Below are 27,590 nucleotides of genomic sequence, written 5' to 3' on the forward strand. Positions count from 1 at the left end.
CAAACTTTGTTCTGCTGCTTTAGACCAACATGGCTACCCACCTGAATCCATAACAGTGATTCTTGTATCAATCACATGCTCTGCGAGTTAAGGGACATTTCTTTTTTCCTTAAAGCTCCACTAAATTTCCCAACCCAGTGTTGGCAATACTAGCATAATGGCAGAATGAGGATTCAAACCTAGGTCTCCCAAATCCTAGTTTGATAGTCTAGCCCAACACTAGTTTTCAGGGGTGGCTGGTTGCTGTTGAATAATAGTGAGCAGCCAGGCCTGAATGAGTCATGCAGGTTGCATGGTAATGAGTTGCTTGGTGGTTGCTGCCAGGGGTGGCCCCAAGAAGTCCTCCTTGAAAGGCCAAAGCAAAACCAGAAAGGGGCCTTCCCTCTCCCCCCCTGCCTTCTACTGGCAGAAACAGTTTATTATTTATTTTATTCAACTTATATCCTGCCCTCCTCGCATGGCAGGCTCAGGGCGGGTTACATAAAATTTGATAAAAATAAAATATATACAATTAAAACACTAGTAAAATACCACAATGGCTTTCATTCGGTACAGGGATGGTGATGCCTGCTCAACAAATTTCGGTGCTCCTGGGGAGGGGGAAGTATAGCGGTGGGTCCAGGCATAGAACGATGGGAAGGGCACGGAGAAACGGATTGGCTCGGTGCCCTTCCAGCCTGCGACTCATTCCAAAGGTGGTCAGCGGTGGGGCTAGGATGGTTGACTCCCCTCCGTCATTGGTGTTGTGCAATGCCAGGTCAATAAACAACAAGACCGCAGTCCTTAGGGACTTCCTGTTGGAGCAGAGAGCGGACGTGGCGTGAGTGACCGAAACCTGGGTACAGGACGGGGAGACCACACTGAAAATTTACTTGAACAGTGGGGGATAATCCATAGTGATACCAATTTGCTAATATCTGCTAATACTCTGCTAATACTCTGCTGAAAGATCACATTGAATTGCTATTGGTCTCTCTCATGGTGCAGCACATGCAGCTTCTGTGCAACCATTCCATAAAACAGGGCCATTGAGAAGCTCCTTAATACAAGCTACTTGTACTTAGTGATTAATAAAGTGATTCAGTCATTCTTGCATCATTGGTCTCTCACTGCATTCAAAGAGCTCAGCATGACATGTACTGGGATTATCCCGTTTTATCTGCACAACTGCCATATGAAGTAAACTAGAATGAAAGAGATTCAAACTAGGCCAAGGTTATCCACTGGGTTTCATCAAGGTCTCCCTATTTGACTTACAATGTCATTTTGTAGGATCTCTTTTAAGATTTGTGTGTGAAATTAATGTGCCCATTTTTCGTTCTGAAAAGTTGTCATGAAGTAAATTAATTAAGGACCTAAAGTATTGGTCTTAATACTGTAAAGGTCAAACAAAGCTTTAACTGAATTTTGTTCTTCTTTGTGTGTAAAATTTCAGAAAAAGCTTGATGACTTTGCCTTGAAAAAGCTAGGAAGATTTGGTTTTGTTTTAGTAATACATAAAGTAGAAACAATTTTTTTCTAAGTGAATGTGAAGTTACAATTCTTTTTATCACTTTTACTTTGCCTTCATCTGTCAAATGCCAAAACTCTCATTTAATTTTATCTGCTTAATTTGTGTAAAAAACCAGAATTGCAAGATAACACTGCATGACCACTGTACATTGTTTTATAATTCTGATTTTCTCATGGCTCAAAACCTTCTCCAATTGGATATATCTGATCTGTAGGAACTTGTGAACCCCATTGGATATAGTGGTAGCTTTTTAGCCTAAGTGCAAGTCTCTTGTCAGCTCCCACAATGGTGACATAACTGGTATTTCAACCAGAAAGCAGAATTTTACCAGCAGAACATCCTTCTCCTCTGTTCATACCATTTTAAAAGGATGCTCTGGGAGAAAGGGAGTTCAGTGAGTAGTAAAAAGAAAAGGGAAATTCTAGTATGAAGAGACATGGGCTGCACAGCAGGAAACTAAGATTCCCATTTAGAATAAGTGGATATTTCAGACATCATGTGATGGTTCTTCAGGAATACTTGGCTCTGGTCTACTTATGTGGAGACATGTGCTCCATAAATAGCTACTGTGGGGTAGTGGTACACTAAGATCTGAGAGACAGGGGCTCACTTCATATCCCCCCAGCTCTATGAAGATTGCTGGGTGACTTTGGGTGTCACATTCTCTTAGCCTAATGTGCCACACACAGTTGTGAGGAGAAAATGAGAAATAGAGAGCCATGTAAACCACCCCAAGCTTCTTGGAGGAAGAGTGAGATTAAAAATGCACTAGAGAGATGCCTAGCAAAATAGCGACTATGCAGGATCATGCCTTCTTTATTAGGCACTTTCTTCCTCTTAGATTTGATATCCTGAAATTAGACACCCGCTGCTCAAGGCTTGTGCTGCTTTCAGTGCACCCACATTTACTGGTTCACTATTAAAATACAAGAAATGTGAAAGAATAGCAATGACGTTGTGCCTGTTCCCAGGAGAGCTGAGAGCAGAACTGTGCCAAACTGAGCAGCTGGTTGCCTTTTCCTCTGGTACCTGGTTAAAGGACAAGAAGTGGGGTCCCTCTGAGGTCTGTACCAGGGCTATTTAATTTATTTATAAACTAGGAAAAAGGCCCATTGTGGAAATAAATACAATGGCCTCTAGAAAGAGGCTCTGGGCGGGTGCCCCGGCCTTGGACACTCAGTGTCAATTTGCTGTGGCGACCTCAGCAGGGTATAATGACACTGAGTCCACCATTTTCTCCAGAGGAACTGATGTCTGCTACCTAAAGAACAGTTGTAATTTTGAGTGATCTCCAGCCCTCACCTGGAGATTGGCAATGATGGTTCCTCAGAAGGGACTAGTTGGATTGGAGGGCTTTGTACCTGTCCGAGGTCCCATGCCTCCTGAAACCTCACCCTCTCCAGGCTCCATCCCTCACATCTCCAGGAATTTCCCACCTGGAGTTGGGAATCCTATCGCCTTCCCAGCCAATCATCAACCTACCTTTATTTCCCCCTCACTCTTCAGCTTTCCACCTCCCACACACCTGCAGCCTCTCCCGTGCTCTGAAGCCGACTGCTACGTCACATTGGCTGTCATACGGGGGCCACCTCAGCAGCATATAAGGATACAGAGCCCACCATTTTCTCCAGGGGAACTGATCTCTGACGTCTGGAAAGCAGTTGTAATTCTGAGTGATCTCCAGCCCTCACCTGGAGATTGGACACATTTTACCTCAGCACAGCAAACTGTTTAGAATGTTAGAGGCAAAAGCCAATCAAGTCGCATATGCAAATGACCTCTGTGTTCCGAGGCAAAGGCCAATGAGGCTGCATATGCAAATAACCTCTGTGTTCTGACTGGCTAGGGGGGGGGGAGGAACAGCAAAAAGTTTAGACTGTTGGAGGCGAGACTCAAGCAATGCAGCCAGTGGATAGGGACAGATTCTGAGTGACACACCAGCGCGCCAACCAATTCCGGAACATGTGGAATGTTCTAGAGAAGTGCCACCACCATTCGGCTTTTATTTATAAGAGAGATGGTCTGGAGTCGGAAGAGGCAGTGAGTTGACAAGTCTAGATGACACCCAGTTATTTAGGATGGTAACAACCAAAACCTATTGTGTAGAGCTCTGAGAGGCTCTCTTGATACCAAATCATATAGACATCCATATGGGAACCCCCATATTTCAGTAAAATTAAGATGAGGGTTCCAGCAAAACTTCATTTAGCCAGAAGGCATTTCCCAGAAGGATTCCAGCAAAACTCCAATCAGCCTGAAAGCATTTCAAAGTAGAATTATAGGGAAACAGCCTGAATAAGACCAAATTCCTTCCAAGCTAAAGGCACTTTGTACCACAACAAAAAAAGCCTCAGCCTAAATACATGGGAGTTAAGTGAATTAGTCCCATTTGACATCCTCAAAGGTATAACACAGAAAGATGGAGTATTCTCTGTGTCAAGGTGAGAAGTAAAAAATGGTAGGCACGTAATTTATATCTACTAATTTTTTTTCTTCTCACCTTGACACAGAGAGTACTCCATCTTTCCGTGTTATACCTCTGAGGATGCCAGTCACAGCTACTAGCGAAATGTCAGGTTCTACAATGCCAAGACCATGGCCATACACCTTGGAAAATCTACAACAGCTAACAAATCAAATCTGTTGATAAGGTGGGATATGCTGTGCAAATAAGCTGGTGCTACCATAGTGCCAAAACCTTATCTACTTGCTTATTTTTACTTCTTAGGCTGTGAAGCCCCAAACCAGCGATTATTCCTAGGTCTATGACAAGCTCCTGATAGTCAGAAAATCTATGCTAAGCTAGATGCATAATAGTCTAATTTACAGGTTAAAAATGATCATGGTGATAACACACACACACACACACAATATTTCTAATGGGGAAATAAAAGAATCATTCGATATTGAAAAATCCCTGGTTTTATTCATATAGAAAGCAGATACAACAATGAATGGGGGACAAGAAGAGAGATGCAAAAGAGGTGAGCATACAAATCATCTTAAAAGTAAAAGTGAGACAATTCCCAGGTGATTATTAGTACACCAGTCTTATGAGGATGTTGAATGAGCTGTACCTTCTCTAGATTAAAGAAGGGAAAACCACAGTGAATTTCTGAACAACATTAATGTTTCTTTCAGAAAGTATTCCAAGCAAGGGACAAGTGGGCCTCAAAGTTTTTTTAAAAAAATATGCTTTGTCTTTTACTCCAGATATTGCCCATGTATAAAGCTGTGTTCATTCAAGCCATGGTTTCTTTCCTCAGTGTCCGCCTCTGATGACAGGTAAGGATACTTGTGAATGATGACCGCCCTTTAGTTCTTGACCTTTTCTTTAATTTCTTCTGGTGTTTGAGGGAAATTCCAAGTTCCTCCATTATGGCATTGAAAGAAAGACACTGGTAGAAAACAAGAAAAAAGGCTTAAGGATTTTTACATTTGAAAAAGATAGTATTTTGTTCAATTTATACCCAATTTTTACACTGAGTAATTCATATTATAGGGCTTAGACTCCCTGCGTGACATATTAAATTTGTTGGCAGCTGTGCAGTTGGTCTTTGCACGGCAGTGGACATCACAGTGAATGGTTGATTAAGGTATAGAATCTGGGAAGACTAAATTTACAGCTCTTCAGAGACTAAAATTTATAAGAAAGTTGGTCTTCTATGATGCAGTATATAGAAAATAAACATGATTGTTTGCTATAGTGTTGGAAAATGATAATATAACTGTAGGATTGTGATAGTATTTTTCTTTGTAATATTTAGAAATATAGTTAAGCTATGCATGCTATTATGATAGTTTCAAAATAAGAAATTAGAATCCTTGAACAACACTGTAACATTTTGAGAAAATGAATTCTCTGAATAAGTACGCCATGCTTTCTCAGCAACTGAAAAACGATGGCATTTTTTCTCAATAAAAAATTGAGAGATCCCCTTTGACCACAAGAACAGGTTGTGATAGGGATCATGGGATCTGCATGTACAAAAGCCATATGGGGTGGAGGCTGTAATACTGAGTGAGATGGAGTGAAAAAGCTGGCTGGATCCAATCCACTATGCTACTCCCATAATGGCTGAACAAGTGTTGGGAACATAACTAAATGTGGGAACTTGACTAAGTGAGGGATGTACAAAGAAGTAAGGGCTGCAGATGTATCAAATTCATGTTGCTTGAACATAAGTGAGATGTGTGTCCTCACATAGGGACACATTAGATCAGAATTACAGAAGCAAAATTAACAGTGCCATCCTAAGCAGAATTGACACTCATCTAAGCCAATTGACTTAAACTTAGAAGAGTGTAAGACTAGGGATGGGCACAAACTACATTTTTGAGGTTTGGTTCATGAGAGGTTGGTTCACAAACTGAACCAGTTTGTATGAGTTTGTGAGCCATTTAAAGTTTAAAACCCTGCCTTCTGCTCCCTGAGAAAAGTGGTGGGAAGCAGAAAGTAGTGGTTTAAATGGCTCTGAGACATTTAAACCAAACAACTGAGCAGTGGGGATCCTGCTTCTCAGCTGTTTTTCATGAAGAGCAGAAAGCAGGGGTTTAAATGGTTCTGAGCCATTTAAACCCCTGCTTTCTGCTCTTTATGACCCACCACAAACTGCATCAAAATTCATGGAAGTTTGTGGCAGCACTTCAGTTCACAAATATTGCATCACGAACCACAAACTGGCTGAAATTTGTGACGAACTTTCATTCATGAGCCAGTTTATGCCCATCCCTATATAAGATTGCTTAGGATAGCAGTGTAAAAATGTAAATACAAATTATTCCTTCTTGATGGTTTAATGCTAGATTGTGCAGCTGTTAAAGTAAACACTATATATGTGTAGCTTTTCAATTTTCAAATAAACACTTTCCAAAAAATGAATATTCATCAGTCAACAGCAAATATGCCCTGATCTAAATCCAAGTTTTTTAATCCTGGCTAGATTAATCCTATTTACTTCAATAGAATAAAAGGATGCTTAAACTGAAGTACTTTAGATTTTTTTTTTGAGATTGCAGCTCAGACTACTTCACCTTCTCACCGCCTGCTAATCATCTTGTTCGTTATTTACCAGTTTTGTATCTTTTTATTTTATTTATTTATTTATTGTCTTTACTGTTTTTACAACCAGAGTCATAAGCCGCAAACCCTCATCCCGCAATAAACCTTGTTCTACAGGAAAACATGGAAGAACTTTAAGGTTGCTATTGCAAAAGTTGTCATGTAATTTGACAATAGCTGCTAGAAATTTTGCCACATGCAGGGTAGTTTGTCTTCATCGCTAACCAGAATGATTTTGCTTCTGGAGAGAGGAAGTCCTGATTAAATAAAGGTGAAATCACAATTTTGTATCAAAAACCATCTTTGGATGAGAAAATATTTTTTAAAATACTGGATAGATATCTATCACTTTCCTCTTCCCCCCAACAGCCACAAAACCACGGAAAAGTTGTTGTTTGTGATCAGAGGAACATCATGGACAAAATGCCACGAAGCATCAGAGGATGAAGTGAGGATGAGGGAACTAGGCACAGTTGGTTCTCCTTACTCTTCTAAAGTTGGTTCTCCTTACTCTTCTAAATTATTAAATTTGCAGATGATACTAAATTGGGAGGAGTAGCAAATATGGTAGAAGACAGAGTCAGGATACTGGAAAACTGGGCTAAAACAAATAACATGAATTTCAATGGGGATAAATGTAAAGTTCTGTATTTAGGGAGGAAAAACCAAATGCATAAGAAGACTTGTCTTGGCAGTAGTATGTGCAAAAAGTATCTAGGGGTCTTAGTAGACCATACACTGAACATGAGTCAGCAGTGTGATGTGGTAGCTAAAAAGGTAAATGCGATTTTGGGCTGTATCAACAGAAGTATAGTGTCCAGATCATGGAAAGTGATGTAATCGCTTTACTCTGCTCTGGTTAGACCTCACCTAGAGTATTGTGTTCAGTTTTGGGCACCACAATTTAAGAAGAATATAGACAAGCTGGAATGTGTCCAGAGGAGGGCAACGAAGATGGTGAGTAGGTCTGGAGACCAAGTCCTATGAGGAAAGATTGAAGGGCTGGGTATGTTTAGCTTGGAGACGAGATGACTGAGAGATGATGCAATAAACATCAAGTATTTGAAGGGCTGTCAAATAGCAGATGGTACAGAGTTGCCTTCTGTTGGCCCAGAAGGTCAGACCAGAACCAATGGGTTGAAATTAAATTAGAAGAGTTTTTGGCGAAACATTAGGAAGAACTTCCTGACAGTTAGAGTGGTCCCTCAATGGAACACACTTCCTTGGGAGGTGGTGAGCTCTCCTTCTTTGGAGGTTTTCAAACAGAGGCTAGATGGCCATCTGACAACAATGCTGATTCTGTGAACTTAGGCAGATCATGAGAGGGAGATCAGGAAGGGTTGCATCAATGCTTAGTTCTTGTGGCCCTTTCTTACATGCCCAGGGAAATGCTGATCGCCACTTTGGGGTCAGGAAGCAATTTTTCTCCAGGCCAGTTTAGCTGGAGATCCTGGAGGGTTTTTTCTTTCTTTCATATTCTGGGCATGGAACAGCATTCATGGGGTGCATGGGGGGAGGTATTTGTGACTTTCCTGCATTGTACAGGGGGTTGGACTAGATGATCCTGGAGGTCCCTTCCAACTCTGTGATTCTGCTGGAGGTGTTTTTATTACCCCAATGGTTACCTGATTCTGTCTCCTTACTGCAGCTCCTCGTGGCCCTGGCATTTTCTCCACAAGGCTCCCATAGTCCTCAGAAGTATTAGGGGATTGTTGGGGGAAAAGAGGAGATGGGAAAACATCCACTGTCATGAGCGCCTTTCACACATGTTCTTGGGAGCCAACCACACTTTTAATGGATACCCAACAGAAAACACCAGCACCAAGTCAAAGTCATATCTCATTAGACTTTAAAGGCTTGAGTAATCAGAAAATGAAATACCAAAAACCATTTATGAAGGCTTTCCCCCCCTAACTTGGGTTTATTTGAGTGTGCTTACGTGTCCTTCCCACTCACTAAGATCCAGCAGAGACAATTTTGTTGATGGTTCCACATAACATCAGGCTATTAGCTGCTTTTGAGAGTTTTTCCCCCATCATAGCCCCAGCCTATGGAACCAGCCATGACTTGATGTACTTCACAGAACCTAGGATATGACAGAACTTGGGATCTGAAAGTTTTCAAAAAGGCTTCAAAGACTTTTCTGATTACTCAGACCTTTCAAGTCTAATGAGATATGACTTTGACTTGGTGCTGGTGTTAATTTACAGTTATGATGTTGCTGAATAGTTATTTTAAAATGTAGTCATAGGCTTGTTTTTATTTGTAACTCATCCTGAGAAACCCTGTTGAGAAGCAAGTCATAACTTTTCTCAATAAATAAAACTAAATAAATGTCACAGAAAATAGAGATTAGGAAGCAAGGCAGGTTTTTAAAGACTGTTTTGAACTTTTCAGATGAGATCACCACTTCAATGCCAGAATTTTTAAAAAGAAATTTTAAGATAAACCTGCATCTGTGAGCAGTATGTTTTGGTCAGATGACCATAGCAAGACATCATAAGAAATCAAATTAGTTGCAATAAACATTTGTGAGTACCCAAACTATAAAATCCAGTGTCAATAACAAAAATTAAATACTCAGATACTTAGCATTTACCATTTTTCACTCAAGACAAAAAATTCTATAGATTATTGTATTGCAGCCAAAAGAATAAATTTAAAGAAATCAAAAGGGTTTCAATGGCCATAATTTCCCAAGGTAGTTTAGATATACAATAAGACTTGCACTCAGCCAGGGAGAATTCATCTCTCTCTTTCCATCTGCTGCACTGTTTTTTGTAGTTCCCTCAAGTTTAAAAAACTGCAATGTGGTGTGTTGTGTTGTGAAAATTAATGTGAACATTACAGGCAATGGCAGATTTTATTATGTTGTAGAAGGCTTTCATGGCTGGAGTTCATTAGTTGTTGTAGATTTTCCAGGCTGTATGGCCATGGTCTTGGCTTTGTAGGACCTGATGTTTCGCAGCTGTGACTGGCATCCTCAGAAGTATAACACAGAACGACGGAGTACTCTCTGTGTCAAGGTGAGAAGAAAAATGGTAGGCAGGTAATTTATATCTACTCAGAAATGTGGGGTAGGGCTGCACATAGCCTAACTCACAGTATCTTATTTCAAGACAACTGAAAGGCTAGACAACACATCTAATTACCATGTCAGATTACACAGGGAAGCCATTGAAATTCATAAACATAAACACAATTTCAACAGGAAAGAAGAGAGTTTTTTAAAAAATAGGGCATGATTTCCTGTCCTGAAAAACACAAAATGTTCTACATCTTATAATAGCACTACAGATAAGATTAGAATTTCAACAGCCAATCCATATGCAAAAGAACCTCCTCAGGAAAGCTCCTCCATTAGCATGTCACAGCCTGGGGAACTCCTACAAGATAATGACTCAGCCACCTTCCTGAGTAGATATAAATTACTTGCCTACCATTTTTCTTCTAACCTTGAGACAGAGAGCACTCCATCTTTCTGTGGTATACCTCTGAGGATGCCAGTCATAGCTGCTGGCGAAACGGTCAGGTCCTACAATGCCAAGACCACGGCCATACAGCCCGGAAAATCTATAACTAGCAGATTTTATTAACACATATAACAAAATTTTATCCACTGTAATCCACAGAATATAACCTGTATGTCAGAAAAGGCTATTTGCCCACATATCAATTGTGTAGCATGTGCAAGCATCTAACTAGCTCTTCTGTTATAGAAAGAGCCACTTAAGTTGGAAGGAGGTTCCCTGGAGGATGGTTGAATCGACGCCACACCAGAATATGAGGAAGCCCAACGCTAGTGTTCCATTTAAATGACAGATTTTTTAAAGACTAAGGTTGCCCTTCTGATCACTAGTGTTTTTCATTTAAGTCAATGAGACTTATTCCCAAAGTAAAAGCAGTGAAAACTGGGTCAGACCAAATTAGCAGTAGAACAAGCTGTCTAAATGGGGTTCTGAAGTCTTTGCCAATACAGCCCATGAATTGGATTTTAGCTTTTGAAGAAGGGCTCCAGATGTGGAGCTCCAGCTGTGCACGTAGTCTCCCCTCACATGATGCTGCAGCTTTGCTGAATCAAAGAAAACGTGGGTCTGTTGGGAACAGGATGAATCCTGCCTGAGTTTCGATGCAGATGAGTGGCAGCATTAGGGCTACCAACTCTGGTAAAGGAAATTCCTGGAGATCTGTGGACAATGCCTAAGGAGGGTGGAGTTGGGGGGGGGTGATGTTAGGCCACAGGAACTGCCCTCCAAAGTTGCCATTTATTCCAAGGGAACTGATCTTTCTAGTTCAGAGATCACTTGTCATTTCAGGAGCACTCCAGGCTTCACCTAGAGGCTGGCAATCCTAGGCAGGATACAAATATAACCTATCTTAATTTGAAGCTAAATTGATTTTTGGAAGCTACATTACACACAATTTTTCCCCCATAACTAACAGATGCTTGCACAAATATGATGAAGTTGGGACAGAACAGAGGACTGGGCTGTAACTTCTATAACTGCATTCTATTTAACAGATATACTCTGTTACTGTGCTAGAATAATGTAGAACAGGATTAATTCCTAGTTCATAGAGTCTAGCTTAATTATCTCCTGATACATAAACTGTACAATTTATTTGGGAGCATCGTCTGATGAATGTCAATTAGATAGACACAATGTTTTCCAAATCTTGACTTAATGAACACAGTGCTGTCAGCTAGAAGCAGTAACGTCTGTCTCCGTTGGGTGTTTGCAGGAAGATAACAGGGTCCTGAAGGCTTTCGCTTTGAAGGAAGGAAACATAGAGATGTATAGCTCAGGTTAAAAATTAAAACTGAAAACCCTCACTTTCAGGCTTTCGTATTCTGAAGGAAAAGCAAGATTTTAATTAGTTCTGCTTGGATATGGAAGTAAAATGAAAGAAAATTCTTATCTGAAAATGCTGAATTATAGACAAGCCACAGCAAGCAGTTGTGGGCTCTGGTGCAAACATAGATGCATGCAACACGTCACCAGTGGTCCAAGTCTGCCAGTCTTGCAACACAGTTGAGGATGTGCATCCCTGGAAAGATCTATCTACCCCATACTGCTTTTTAACTTATTAGTTTTAAGCAGATTCCTAAAATATAGGAAAACCTAGATCCATTTGAATGGCTGTGAAAATCTGATCTCTGGAAAGAAGGGGCTGCACCTTCCTATTCACAGTGCAAGATAAATGGGAAGGCGTACCTGCTTCCAAACAGTGTGGACTGCATCAGGGGCTTTGCACCTGCCTGAAAAGTTCTCAGTCCAGTAAGAATCTCACAATACAAGAACTCGTGGGCACTCCATGAAACTGCAGAGCGGTCGGGTTAGAACGGATAAAAGGAAGTACTTCTTCACCCAAAGAGTGATTAACACATGGAATTCACTGCCACAGGAAGTGGTGGGTGCTACAAGCATGGACGGCTTCAAAAGGGAATTAGATAAGCATATGGAGCAGAGGTCCATCAGTGGCTATTAGCCACAAGGTATAGCTAGGGGCTCTGGGGCAAGTGATGCTCTGTCTTCTTGGTGCTTGGGGGGGGGTCAACAGTGGGAGGGCTTCTAATGTCCTGGCCCCACTGCTGGACCTCCTGATGGCACTGGTATTTCTGGCCACTGTGTGACACAGAGTGTTGGACTGGATGGGCCTTTGGCCTGATCCAACATTGGCGTCTCTTATGTTCTTATGTTCTAATCTCTCCCTCTCCCTCTGTCTATCATCTATCTATCCCTTACTGGATTGGGGTGATAGTGTATCATCACTAAAAGAGGTCTGAATATTTCTTATTCTACAAAACAAATATATTCAGGCATTAATTACAGGAGTTAATTATATGGCAAAATGGCGGGGTTTTTTGAGGAATTTCAGTTCTTTGGCATCATCCAAAAGTTTCAGCTTTTGTAGCCGGGGGATGTAATCAAAGGGATATTCTTTAGGTACTTATACATGGACATGCTAAGTGGGATTCTGATTTATTTTAAACCAGAGACCCCTAACACCCATCTGCTTTTGAAAGTCCTCTGAGGTTTTCAAAGATTTTAGGTATAGGAACAGTTGTACAACAAAATGAGCCCAAATCTTCCTTGGGGGTGTGGGTCTTTGGATTCCAGCCTGATTTTTCCCCCTGTTGAAAAGCTTTGCTGTTAGCTGGACACACCTTTGCTTTACTGTAACTATACAGTATGAATTGAGGGTTGTGTTCGAATCCCTCGCTCCTCACGAATTAATTTGCCACAGTCTAACTCCGTAGATAAAGTAGTTCCAGAAGTGGAGTTGGATGGATGAGTTTGCTTGCACTGCAGTCCATAAAAGAAACAAAAGGCCTTGGCGCATGCAGAAAGGAAAATGAAGATAAGCGTGATTAACAAAAAATTAAAATGGGAATGATACCAAACATATAGAACATAATTACAAAAAATGAAAATTGCAATGCAACTCTAAACTGAATTTTGAAGAATATGCATATTTATACTTTGACTCAGGATTGCAACATTAATTTGAATGAAGGATTTCCTATCTACATTTCTACTAAATTTTTGATAGAAAGCTGAGAAAATAAATTCCTACGAAAATATCCTTCTTTTTTTTATAATAGCTGACTAGAACAAATTTCTTGTAGAACTTAGACATTAAATTAACTCTTTAATAAAGCTTTAATAAAGCCCATTACAGTTTGCTCAGGCTGGTTATGAAATTCTCCCTATCTGAATTTTGCCCCCAGACCTTCTTTTCTAAATGACTTGATGTCTGTGAAGTGGTTCTGATGCCTTCGTGGTCTGCCACTCTTCTTGTTTTGGTTCCCAGACTCTGTTCAGACTGCTGCACATGCACAGTTGCTGTAATTTTTGGCTTGTGTCTTTTTCTCCCTTATGGGACTGCTTACCAATGCACTGATAAGAACACTGTGTAGAAGAGAATCTCGAGGTGATTCATACCTGTGCTCTGATAAAATGAGAATTGTACTATCAAGATTCCTTTTTGTGCCATGCACTATTCAGTTAATATTATGTGTTCATGTGCATTGGTAACTTGTAAGAGGGCGGGAACCCCACACTGTAAATTGCAGCATACAACACACATACCAATTCAGAAATTAAATGGAAAAATTCTCTAAATTAAACTGGAAGGCAGGCAGAGCAGAATAAGGGGAGGGGTGTGGCTTAGTGGTAGGGCTGCCAAGCCGCGGCGGGGGATCCGCACATCTTCACAGGATCCCTGCCGCGGCTTGGCAGCCCTACTTAGTGGTACAGCATCAATATTGTGCGTAGAGGATCTCATGTTCAGTCCCCAGCATCTCCAGTTAAAAGCAGTGAGTAGCAGACGATGCAAAAGACTTCTAAGGGCTGCTGATAGACAGAGCAGACCAGAGATCTCCAACAGGGTGCCCAGGGTTGCCATGGTGCCTGCCAAGTGTTCTTAGAAAGTGGGGGTGGGGCCATCTGGGGCTTTTGCCCTGAAAGGCTTCTGATTGACTCTTGGAGATCTGATTAGCTGTTCAGAATTTTTAAAAAAATGTTGCCTTGGCAGCAGCCGTAACCACACCACAAGGATTCTCCACGTGACTGAAAGTAAGCGGTGGTGGCCATTTTATGGCTGTGCCCACCATGCTGTAGGAGAATTCCAAAGGGGGCCGCAGGTCCAAAAAGGCTGGGGAGCTCTGGAGTAGATAGCACTGACCTTGGTAGGCCAGTGGTCTAACTCAGTATAAGGCAACTTAATTTAAGTTTGTATAGAGTACAACAGATCACAGAACAAAAACGGAAGAATATCTTTTCATCCCTACAATGGATGTATTTCTATCCTTCAGTATTTATAAATCAGTACGATGTCACATTTCTCATCTCAGATGCACAAGGATATGAACCATACCAACTTAAAAACAGTTATGTTCTTGTTGGTCCTACTGAAAGGAATGGGTATAAGAAGTACGTTTATCAGTTGCAAGATGGCAGGCTATGGGCAGCACCCAGCAAGCACTGCTCCTTTGCAACCTCCACACATTTCAACAGGACTGGCACAAAAGCACAGTGAAGTGAATAGGGCTTGCACAGAAACAGTGTTCTGCAGGTTGCCTTTACAGTTCAGTCCCATAGCAGAGAAGCCATTTCATAATCATCTCGTAATACTGTAATTTGCTAATTTTAAAACAATGGCCCCTGAAAGAGAGAGTAGACATTGAAAAGCCAACAGACAAACAAACAAACCACCTTTCAGAAACCGGGTTCATTGGGCTTTCTAGGAACACTGTGTATTTCAAGAAGATTATCAGTTGGGACTAGCAGCCTGACCTCATGCACAGCTGTAGCTGATGCAGGACAAGTAGAACTGCAGCAGTTTCAGCAGCCTCCTGTGTGAAACAAAGAGCTAACTAGTAGAGTGAATACCCATGCTAAGATCCCTGGGGAGCAAAGACTACTCCTGGAGGAGGGGATTCGGGCTGCTGCTCTGGCAGGTCTTCTGATGGGAGCCCAGGAGTCTCCTGGCAGCCCTATCCCAACAGCAATCCCTTCCCTTTCCAAAAACACCAACTGTGCCGTACTTTGGAGAAACTCTAGCATTCAAGCAGTGCTGTTAATGGGAATTTAGCTGTCACTGCTTTGCTGCCTGTGGAAGATCAGGTTCTAAATCAACTGATGCATCTTGTTTCCGGTAAGTGATTTTAAATCCACATCCAGTGCTCTGTATTTCTATCTTATTTCTTTCTAAGCCAGTTTAAACCCCCCCCCCACTACACCAGAAAGGCCTGTACAGTTCTATCTCATAGCCAAATCTGGACACAGTACTTATCTCTCCTCATTAACAATTACATACAAAGCAGTGCCAAAAGACCTGGCTAATGTTCGGTAGAAGAGCTTGACTCTCACAGGCACAGGTTATTCTATACATGAAATTCCCAGGAGAGCTTTTCACACTGAAACTCCATCACCTGAATTCTGCCATCATAGGTTGCAACCTAATGTGCCTGTGTGTACAAAGCATAAGCACAACATTCTGCCATTAAATCAGCCAGTGCAGCAAAACGATGTGTAGCTGATCCACACTGAATACTAGATCATCAGAACACAGCATGATCTTAACACGGCTGTCAGTGACTACCCCTGGCACACCAGGTGAGTTCTGTAGTACTTTCAGCTCAGTTACATGCTACAGAGAGGGAGGACCCTACACCAATCCCACACAAATGCCTGACTTCTCCCACTAGGTTTGTACTACACTGAACCCAAAGCAGACTTACCTGTTCAATGTCACTGTTTTTCCTTGACTTGTAAATAAATTCCCCAATGGCAACAAAGACGGAAAGAACCAGTCCTGCTGCGAGCACGATGAAGATGCCCCCGATGTTCTCCACGCCCAGGGCACTGGCCTCTTTGCTATCCTCTTCAGGGCAGCCGTTGCCTCGCCACCACTTCTCTTTCATCATGTGCAGTTTCCCTTCCTCTTGTAACTGAAGAATGGCAATGGTAATTTTGTCTCTGTAAGGAGAGCCTGAGGAGGAAAGAAAAGGGAGGAAAGTACATTTAATATGATATCCAGGTGACACAGGAAAAAGCAACAGAGTTGCCATTCTCACAGAGTTCTTTCTGTGTAGAAAACTTTGTGTGCTTAGTAACTAATTGAACTAGAGAGTGCAAAACAAATTTAGGTCCTCCAGAATGGGCTGTTTTTCTTTCTTTTTTTAATTAAAACTTTAATTTTGTATAGGACATTTAACAGCCACAGATTGTAAATAACTGAGGAAATAATGTCACTTTGTTCTGGTACAAAACAGATAAGAGACTGTACTTATTTGCTTTGTATCAGGCAAACTGATATTATCCCCAGTACACTGATAAGGAGCTGTGACTGAGCTACAGCAATTTCTTCACCCATGCTTAAGTAGTAGTCTGAAGCGAGCCATGACCTCCTGCCCACTGGATCATTCTGGTCCCACCAAAGCTTCAATTTATGTTACAGTCTGACATATGCACCTTTCTTTGACCAGGGCTCCTCACCAGAATGTGTTTCTATGGGTGATTCTGTATCTGGCATTCGCTCCACATTTTCTCAACACTGAGGAAAAGGTGCAGCTCAAAACCACATTCAAATACCCTGGAGCAATGCCGTACTGACTGTGAAGTCACCCCTGAATGGTCATAAATCTATGCAGAAAGTACCATAACATCCGATGGTCAAAGAAAGTGAAAGCAACATGCAATGCAGAGGGGAATTTCTGTTCCAAAGTGGGTTTGGTAAAACAATGGAGGGAAAAGCCAATGCAGTATCGCCCTGTGTCAGCCCTGGAAAATATAAGGCATTAAATTACAAAATTACTAGTGGTGAAGTGGTTAGAGTGTTGAACAAGGACCTGAGATGACTGAGTTCAAATCCCCCCTCTGCCATGGAAGTGCACCTTGTGCCTATCACAATCTCTCAGCTTAATCTAGCTCACAGGGTGGTGGTTGTGAGGATGAGGCAGAGGTGGGGAGAATGATGTGATGACCCATAGTGGGTTCCCAAGAATCAGAAAAGTGGAATATAAATAAAAAATAAGTATAGAATTGCCTTTGAGTGTACACAATGTGCATGTCTCTCTCCAAAGAACTACAATGGCCAAATCATAACTTGTCTCCACATGCTTGAAATTAACACAAAGGACACAGCTTAATGACCACTGCAGTTATTTTACTCTCAGACTCTCTTGTGGAGATCACTTTATGCAGGAACTCAGCATCAGGCTACAGTACGGAAGCTACACTGGTTTAAATAAGTCTCAGGTCCTCTCTCTGCCAGGAGGGCTGCTGGACTGCACTGACTGGGGCATCTTCTCTAGTCAGACTTTTGGTCCAAATGTTTTATATGCAGATGAATATTTGTCTCTTTACTTGCCTATAGCCATTACCTCTTCTTCTATCAGTGACAAGATTATCCAAACCTGAGTCATCCATCAGTTATCTTGGAGATTTGTTTTGTGTGTTTATTTTTTTTGCATGCCATGAAAATTCTGTTATCTGTGTAGTTTAAGGGCCACTCAAGATCTTGTGTTAGAGAAAGGATATAAGTCCTTGCCATTTCATAGCCACATGAGATTGCTAGATTTATATGCATATCTTCAATCATTTCCATTAGTCTTGTTCTCTTATCCAGCCTTTTGCTGTTTTTCTTAAAACATGAATTCCCAAAGCTAAACCTATACTCTAGCTACTAACAGATAAGGGGTTTAGTGCTTTCTGATCAGTAGGATGCAGAATGTGTTCTAACCTGATCACTGTATACAGGCTATGCCAATGGCAGTGCCTCAAATCTCTTATACATTCTAACTGCTAATGCATGACCCTTTGGTGGACTAAGGGCTTGCTGAGAGTCAGTTAGTGATTACTTGAAGAAATTCCTTCTATGTCAGTTAATAGCTTTTCCTGAAGAGGCAATCTACCTGCAGGGGGTGGGTTCTGAGACATTCTGCAGGTGTGACCATATGGGAAAAGAATGACCATTGCAATGTATGAATCTGGAGAATTAGACACAGAGATGGAGAGTGAACTCAGAGCTTCCAAGTGCAGGAACTGAATTACACACTACATACTGGGTGAAAGTGGCTTAGACAAGTTTGTATATGTGTAACTAAAGAAAATATTGCAAACACTTTAAGTTTCCAAATACTCCTTCTCATCTATTGAAATTAAATCCTGTATGATCTCCCTCGGAAGTTCTCAGTGCTTGAGGAAGGAAAGGGGCGACAACTAACAATTCCTGCGGATGCTATGTATTTCACCATGGACCAGCTAGACAAGAAACTTATCATGTTCAAAGATATCAGCTGGACATGAATTATATGCTTTGTGACTGATTTAATTGTTTAAACAATTGCCTGAAGAGTGAAGCAGTTATATAGCAGGGCATCAGAACTCAGTCAGTACTGTACTTCATCATTAGGAATAGGAATATAGTGAAGCAGTATGCCAACAGCTATTAATGGGTTGAACAGTTGAACTGATCATTAAAAAAATAAACTTCCTGTTTGCAACCACCAAGCAGGATGTTAATCAAACCAGCAGGTGTTCAAACATCCCTAACAATGACAGGTGCCATATAGCAGGTACCATACAGAAATATATGACTTCCCCTTTGCATTTTAAGAAGAAGCAATGGCAATACATTATGGTTGGTTCAATTAAACCAAGATTCATATATTTTTGACCAATGATACTGGACATTCTGATATAACAGTGTGAGGTCCCTGTCCCCTCCTGCTGCTGCGGAGACCCCTTGAATCTGATGCCAGGTCTTAGTTGTTTTGAAGCGCACCTCCTTGAAAGCCTAAGTGCAGTGGGGATCCCAAGAATGAGTCTAAAGAGCACACCTGGTCTGCCATGACCAAGGTAAATTCTATCATAGAGGCAGGGTGTCACTGGAATGCATAAAGCATCCCAGCGCCAAGGCATACCTAATGCAATCATATCCCTTACTCTGAGGGGTACTTCATCAAGACAACACGAACCATTTCCAGCTATAGACAGCCGGACAACCCTTAACTATTGCTAATGCAAGCCAGCCATTGATAAAGATAGCCTAACATCCCAATCCACTCAGGATGAGCCATCAAACCCATTAGTCATGCCTTATCTTTTTTCAATATGTTAAAACCATCTAACAATCGCCCTACCTTGGAGTATCAGGTATTTCCTTCCTAACCAGGTTTTAATAGCAGTTATCTTCAAACTGGCCTGTCAATTGCAGGCTATGGTCACACAGTCATTTTGATTGGGTTTCACCACTGTTCCCAATCGCATTTAAAAGGGCTAATCAGATGGCCGCATCTGTCTCTCTTATCGAAGCGGACTCACCCCCGCAATCCTCCTGGTCTCCTAGCGATTTTTCCAAAACTGGGGAAATCAAGTACTTTTCAAATATTTGCGCTGTGAATCTGCAGTTTCACCAATCTGGACAGCCATCTTTCACTATGAATGTGATTAGGTCATCTGAATGTCCTTCTTGCGCTGAATTTTTTTCCAGCCTTTGCCATTGTGCACATGATCAATCCTGCACTGAATATATTCAATGCATGAATGTTCAAACACACATATATAGCACTCGGTTGTACGTTGGTGATTCATTTTATTTGCTGTTTGTGAAAAAAAAATACTGCAAAAACAAGGGACTATAGTGCATATGGCCACGCGCATATGTACATGCACAAAGAATTTTTTTTAAAAAAAAAAACTCATGCCACGCCACTGCTTGGACAGGATGGCTATCTGGATGGTGCCCGGAGCCTCATTGCGTGATGCAGGTGGTTCAGGGAGGGATGTGTGATCATCCCAACCCGCAAAAAAATACCCCCAATCAAATATACAACAGGAACAAATTTTAGTAAGCTTCCCATGTGACCATAGCCACAAACTTCATATCTTGGACCAATCCCAACCCTGAGAAAATGAGGTCTCACATATATTTATGGGACCCTTCCCGCTAAAAAAAAAGACCACTGCACATCAATGAAAAGTGTGTCAGGTCTTCCTAGCACCTGGATACACTTGCAACCATTTCACAGGCCATGCTCATCTTGAAACTCTACTGCTTTGGACTTTGAATGCATGGGCTCCCCATAATTGGATCAGGTGGTGTCACCCCGAGTGCCCTCCCTTCCCTCTTCTTATCTTTTCTCTCTTCTTTACCCTATCCTCATAGTGGGTGTGAGTGTGTATCGGGAGGGGGAGAGTGATTTATTTGTGGTTTTAAGGGATTTGTTGTTTTGGTCTGTTCCTAGTAATGTGTTTGATTGCTGGTAAATATTTCATTTAGTTTCAATCAGTTGGTCTCTGTCCCTTTTCTCTTGAGAATGTTGCTCTGGAATAAAACCTCTGTATATACAGACAAAAGATCCCTAGTTTATCATTCTGGAGACCCCTTATCAGCTAATTCTTCCTCGGGGGATCCAGTTTGGGTAACAGCAGATGCTGAAAGACATGTCTGAATATGATCATGCCATCTGGGCAACTATAAATTTGTAGCTATTACTCTGGGAAATAAGAGGCATTTGGAAATGAGCCATTTGGTAGAAGGGAGGAAAGTGTTTTACAATAAGTTTTTAAAATTATGGCTTGCTTCTTATCAGCTAAATTTTAACAGTGCAAGAACATGATGGCTCTTTGCTTCGTGTGCGCACGCATTTGTGTCTATGTATCGAAAAGCCACTAAACTACAGACCATGTTCCCCTAATTTCATTCATTTATTTAGAAAAGTTATATGCTCCTTTTCCAGAGACTGTGGAGTGAACTCCGAATGCATTTAAAGGGACTGCAGTCCCTTTAAACACTTGAGAGTTCACTTTGAAGGCATTTAAAGATACTGAGAGCCCTTTAAATGCCCTGTAACTGCAGCTATCTGGTGGCCCTGAAAAATCCCAAATATTTTCAGGATTTTTCAGGGTCGCCATTTTCAGATAGCCAAAACACTAGTCCCCTCAGTGATCGGCTGATAAAATAAGCAATAAAATATCAATAAGGTATTTATCGGGTATTTTTTCAGCTCGGTTTATACTGAATGCACACCCCTATAAGCAATATCTGATAGGCTGGTTCCACACAAGGAGATTCTTGTGGTGATGTTCCTAGTGTGATTTTTTTTCCCAATTCACACAACAGAGATACCACATGGTGCAGGGTACTCCAGTTGTTCATCCTCAATAGCCATGTTTATTCTTTCACATCAGATGTGGATTGTATCACACCACTCCCCTGCTATTGTCATCTTGCCATCATGATTTTCCACCCACCTTTTAAATTTTTGGTGCATTATAACACTACTCAAGAATAGCATAATACTACACTTTTAAAAAGTGCATTTGCATAGCACTGCTACAGAATAATGTAATACTTCAGTCCAGAGGTCATTTTGGGGGGGAACGCGGGAGAACGCAGGTCCCCTGGGTGAGGTGCAGGGGGCGGGGCACATGACGAAGCCCCGCCCCTGCTTCCGGCCGCCCCGCTTCCAGCCCTCATTCAGCCAGGAGGAGGCAGGAGAAGAGGGAGGGTAAGGTGCTTCCTCCCCGCCTCTCCCCCCCTTGGTGGAGCTTCCTCGCACTCCCGCTGGCCTTGCAGGTCCACCGCCGGGCCCCTGATGTCAGGGGGTGTGGCATATGCTAATGAGTTATGCTAATGAGTTCCCCTAGCTCTTTTTCTACGAAATGACCCCTGCTTCAGTCCTTTGGTAATGCTAATTGCTGGAGGATACTGGGTGTCCCAGTTGCTGCACTCAATGCAACTGGAAGGAACAATTCATCAGGAGTTGATGAAATAGAGCTATTTCAGGCCACAGAAATAGTCCATCAAAGTCTTCACAAGAATATGCAAAAAGAAATGGAAATCAAAACAATGGTCCTCAGACTGGAAATGCTCTACATTCCAATTCTAAAAAAAGAAGATGTCAAAGACTGCAGCAACTAATGGACCATCACGTTAACTTCTCCTGCAAGTGAAGTGATGCTCAAAATTTGAAACAGAGAAAATTACATGTGGAATCAGCCACAGTCTAATGCTAACAATCGTCAAACCTAAGGCATATCAGATGCCTACGTTAAATGTTATAAGCTGAGAATTAAAAATATGGGTTAAGAATAAGAATTAATTTGGCACTTGTCTTTTTCTGCAAGAATGCTAAAGTTAAGTATTATTTTTTTTTAAAAAAAGAACAGTTTTCATTGGCAGAGTGAAGTTCATGCTTAACTCTGTCCCTTTGATATGAACAGGATGGAAACAATGGAACTCTGCTTAGGACACCACTGTTTTTTATAATATATTTATTGGGTTTTTAAGCCTATATCATACACAAATCCATCAGCAAGATTACATACATACAAAATCCTTGATAGCATATCTTCCCTTTAGCAACACAGAGTAACCTCCTTAATTCTCAACCTTACAATCAAATCTGTATTGAATAATAACTTATATTTTTATAACCATTAGTTTTTATATACTGTCTTCTCAGAACTATATTCAAAAATTCATATCTATTTTGTTAGTTATTCTTATTTGCTTGTTTCTCTTTTTCTTCACCTTATACAGTTCTGGCTCTATAGGATTTTAATTAATATTTAATTTATAATTTTTATGTCTTTTCCTGTTATTGCTCTTCCCATTCTTCATTCAATCTTTATGTCTATTATGTTTATTAACCTCCTTTAGGAACCGTTATCTCTACTTCTACATCTCCCTTTTCTTTCATATATGTTTTCCCTTAACTTCCCTCAGCGTCTTTCTGTTATAAACTCCAAACCTTTACCCCTCTTTATCTAGTCTGAAGTTAACCTAAATTCACTCATTATACACTGTTATCACAAATATATATAGACCTACTTATAACGCAACCAAAATCTTCTAACCAGTGTCAAAATTAATTTCCAACCACTATCTTCCACAGTAATTAAATATAATCATTTATCCAATACCAAATTAAACCTATAGAGCCATAAAATTAATTCCGTTTAACCTTCTAATACCACAAAACAGCCCCCACACTTAACAACAACATATTCACTCTATTATATTTCATTTTTATGATTAATTTATCATTTCAATATATTTTTAAATATAATTTATCAGTGAAACCTATTCCATCCATTATAAAGGAACAACCTTTATGATCAATTTTAAATTATAAATTTCCAATACCACTCATCTCCAATATCAACCTGTTTTCAAAATTAATTTTCAACCCCACCAGACAATTAATCACTTTGTAACACTTTTAACACCTCTAGCTTACACCAACAAAATATATTTTAATACATAATTACATTCATAAGTAGGTTTTATTTCATTTTACCGTTGATCCTCTATCCAGAGGAAAATAAATAAATAAATACAATTCATATGGCTTAATTTTCCTCTTAAACATCTGAAGTCTGCATTTCAGTCTCAGCATGTCAACATGTCTACGTTCTTTAAACAGTCCTAACCTTCATGCTTCCCCTCTCTGATTTTCAGCCAATCCATTTTCCAGCGTCCTTTGTCTCTTTTAAACTTTCACGCCCTTCTTTTCCTTCCTTTGTCCCTTTTATTTCTCTCTCGCTTCAGTCTTAAACAGAGACCTTTTCCTTTTAACAGTTCCAGTTTAACACCAAGGAATTTTTTATTTTTTAAGTTCTTTCCTACTATTTCCATTGGCAAAACTTTTGGTTCTACGTAATCCTTCATTTGTGTACTCCGAAAGTTATTTTCCAGAACCTGGTCCCTATTCATTATTTGGCCCTCTTCTGAAGCCACCTTTATGGAAAATTGCTCTTGCTCCTGCTCCTGTTTTTCCTTTTCCTCTACTTCTGTTTGCATGTTATATTTTCCCCTTATTTCTGCGCAAGCTTGTTCACATCCTTTTTTTACCGCCTCAATCATAGCCTTGATAAACTGCTCCATAGTCATTTCTCCATCTTCTAAGCTTTCACCCATATCTTCCTCATTTCTCATCATGCATTCCATTTCTGCTCCTTCCAAGTCCCTCTTTATCAAGCCATTAATTTAATCTCCTAGCCAGAACAGTACAATCCAGAGACACAAGTGTTCTTCCTTCTTTTCCCACCAAAATATCGTCCTGCAATTGAGTCCTGTATTTCTCCCGGCCACGCTACTCACATAATTAGGCACCTTTACTCGTGGGTTTCTCTCAGTTTCTACTCTTTTCCTCTTCTTCTGTGTTGCTACATGGTTGCATCTCCATTTAGATTTAAAAACAGTTCTGGATGGCCGCGTCTACTCCAAACATGGCAGCCATGTTCTTCTCCCTACAGTCGCTCCGCATCAGGGCACTCCTGGTCACACCCCCCCGCTTGCCAACCACGGGGGGGCAGAAAACAAAGCCCCCTGCTTCAGCCCTCCCCCCAAGAGGGCTGGTCGAGCTCTCCCGCGCTTCGGGGGGGGCTCAAAAGAAAGCGAAAGTGGGACGGGCGGCACGGAGCTAGCCGCACACCGCCTGTCGTCGCGCCGTACCGGAAGGAAGTTCAGGACAGCACTGTTAAAGTGGTCACTTCTAAAATGATGGATACTTCCATATATTATTTTCACCTCATGATAAATTAGTAATCATATTTTACCAACATCACAGTTTTTCATTTTGCTTCCTTGGTCTTCTGACCCAGGTCTGCACAGATTTCTCCTCTGCCCCTTCTCTCAGCCCCCCTGTAACATTTTTTTTCTCAACAAGGCCCAAACCTTGTCAAATGACAACTTGATGGGGAAAGGACTATTTTACCCTATGTAATGGCACTGATGGGCTTGCCATACATAACCAGTGGTACATGTCTTAGAAAAAAGCTTTTGTATTACTGTCAGGTTTCCAGTCAAATCACTCTCTACACACACTTTGGCAGTGAATGCTTTATTTAGAGATATGAGATGCAATAGGTACAAGCTCTTTGTTAGGACTAATTTGCAAAGGCAGGAAAAAGCAGGATACAGGTTAAACCCCCATATACCCTTACATCAGCATTACTACAGTGACCCCGACAGATATACAGTCACTATCTACCTCAGCCATGCACAATCTTCTCCAAGGACATTCACGTATGAAAGATGTCTTTGGGGCCTCTTTGGAAAATTACTAAGTGATATGCCCTAACTACCTACTTCTCTAATGGCACATACTCCCCCCCCCCTTAGGAATGCATTGACAAGTGAGGGCAGCGATAAGGATACAGACAATGTGAAAGGCAGGGATGAACGAAAGGCAGGGAAGAACAATTCAATTAGCACAGGTGTCAGATGCCCAAACTTGATTATTACTGAAGTCAAATAAAACTCAAGTGATTAATAAAAATAATGAAACATTGTTTCAAAGACAGTAGCAACCCCAGTCAAATAACTTAGGTAAGACTACAGACCATTAAATGATGAAAGGGAAACAGTAAGTCCACTGTTTTTGATTCAGCTGGATGAATGAATATTTTAACTTTCCTGTTTGCTTAAAATATGTGTATAACAGTGAGATTATTGATTTCACCACACACACACATGTATTTTTTCAAATCTTTCTTTCAACATCTATTAATCATATAGGAAACCACTCACAACTACACCCCCAGCTGTATTTCTGGTGTACATATTCTCTCTGAGGAACAACCATCTGTTCTAATTCAATCCTTTGTTGTTTTGGTTTGAAGCAAAGAAGCTTTATCACTGCTTTGAAATCTTCACAGTGCATCAATCATCATACTGGAAAATCTACATTTTTTGGATTTCCTCCCTGGGGGCGTTGAAGAATGTTTTCTTGTAAGCAGCGGAAGTATTATTGAGTGAAAGAAAACTTTATATATAATGAATTCATGTAAAATGGGTTCTAAAACATAATTCTACAATCCTAATATTGAAAGTAAGAATGTCACCTTTACTCTGACAGTGCTATGAGATTATGTACAAACAGGGGTCGTTTCGTGGAAAAAGAGCTAGGGGAACTCATTAGCATAACTCATTAGCATATGTCACACCCCCTGCCATCACCGGAAGTGTGTCATAAGGCCACACCCACCACTCAGTCTTAGTCTTAAAGGTGCTATTTGTTAGTCTTAAAGGTGCACATCAGCCCCTCGAGGAGCCATGCCTACAGATCTCAATCTTATGTATTTCCATTTTATACGTAACAGTCATAAAAGAAAGATTCTATGTATGGACGTATCAAAAAGTTACAAATGTAACAAAGTTTGAGTCCAGTGGCATCTTTAAGACCAACAAAGCTCTGTTAAACTGTTTAACTAAACTGTGTTGGTCTTAAAGGTGCCACTGGACTCAAACTTTGTTCTATTGCTTCAAACCAACATGGCTACCCACCTGAATCTAAATGTAACGTAAACTGTCCAGGTCCCCACTTCAGCTAACAGGAGAGTATTAATATCTACATAAATAATAAATCATCTTACTACCAGACTCAACTTCCCTGAGGTTCAACAGAGAGCAGGGCCTTCGACCTTCAAGTTATTCACCTGAACTGCTTCCTACATCCGAAGACACACCAGCACTTATTTCAGAGACAGGCCTGATACCTAGTATCTAACTGCTTCTCGCAGACATGTGGAGAAGAGGACAATAGCGTCAGTTCCAAGGAGCACATCATTCACTCGTGTCAAGGTCAACTTGCACACCTCAGCTTGGTTGTTTAAGGCTTTACAAGTGAAAAGGGTGAAACAGGATGTGCTATTTCCATGCCTATTAATCTCCTGACAACTGCCTGACGACTTGACCAGGCAAACCTCATGCTAACGCAGACCACATCAACAACAGACCACATCCTAATGCAGAGGTCTTTTTCGTGGAATCAGCTCACACGTTCACTGCTAAGTGATAAATACATAACGTATTAACCAGATCCAAGTATCTGGGCGAGAGAGAAAGATTTCAGCGGAAGGAAAGGAGGGAGAGGAGCCACACCTGCCGAATAAGTCAAGAATGAGGTCAGGAAGACGCCGACTCTCCGGGTTTTTGGCAAACTGTGCAAAACTGAATAATTCAAGAGAGCTTTTCTATGCAGGTAACAGGGCTGGCACTGCACTGAATGGCTTACAAAGTTACTAGGAAATATGATATGGGACTGTGGTCTATACTACTGTGTATACAGCTTGCTGTAAATAGAACCCTACTATGTAATTGTTGCATCATTTAAAGTACCATGTTAATGCTTTACTTCAGCTGGGGGGGAAGCTGGTTTTTCTGGGGGGGGGCCTGGTTGATTCCAAGCTTCTACAGTTGTAACCCTATTGCATCGAGACGGGTCACCGTGTTAACCTGTCTGCAGCAGTAGAAAAGAGCAAGAGTCCAGTGGCACCTTAAAGACTAACAAAATTTGTGGCAGGGGAGGAACTTTCATGTGCGACTTGCGAAGGCTCATACCCAGCCACAAGTTTTGTTCATCTTTAAGGTAGCACTGGGCTCCTGCTGTTTTCTACTGCTGCAGACAGATTAACACGGTGACCCGTCTCGATGCAATAGGGTTACAGCTGTAGAAGCTTGGAACCAACCAGCCCCCCCCCCCCCAAAACAAAC

The 27,590-nt window shown here is 41.1% G+C and overlaps 1 protein-coding gene across 1 annotated transcript in view; it reads right to left on the bottom strand.

Annotated features, from left to right (window-relative positions):
* Positions 1-4,435: 4,435 nt before the first annotated feature.
* Positions 4,436-27,590, bottom strand: part of GRIK1 (glutamate receptor, ionotropic, kainate 1) — a 187,346-nt gene continuing 164,191 nt past the window's right edge. The window contains exons 17-18 of the mRNA XM_015422986.1: positions 15,823-16,073; positions 4,436-4,911 (exon numbers count right to left, since the gene is read on the bottom strand). Of these exons, the coding sequence (XP_015278472.1) occupies positions 4,756-4,911; positions 15,823-16,073 (407 nt within the window). The 3' untranslated portion in view covers positions 4,436-4,755. The remainder of the gene's footprint in view (positions 4,912-15,822; positions 16,074-27,590) is intronic.

Source organism: Gekko japonicus, unplaced genomic scaffold (assembly GCF_001447785.1).
Source record: "Gekko japonicus isolate JY-2015 unplaced genomic scaffold, Gekko_japonicus_V1.1 scaffold178, whole genome shotgun sequence".
In the NCBI taxonomy this organism is placed as follows: domain Eukaryota; kingdom Metazoa; phylum Chordata; class Lepidosauria; order Squamata; family Gekkonidae; genus Gekko; species Gekko japonicus.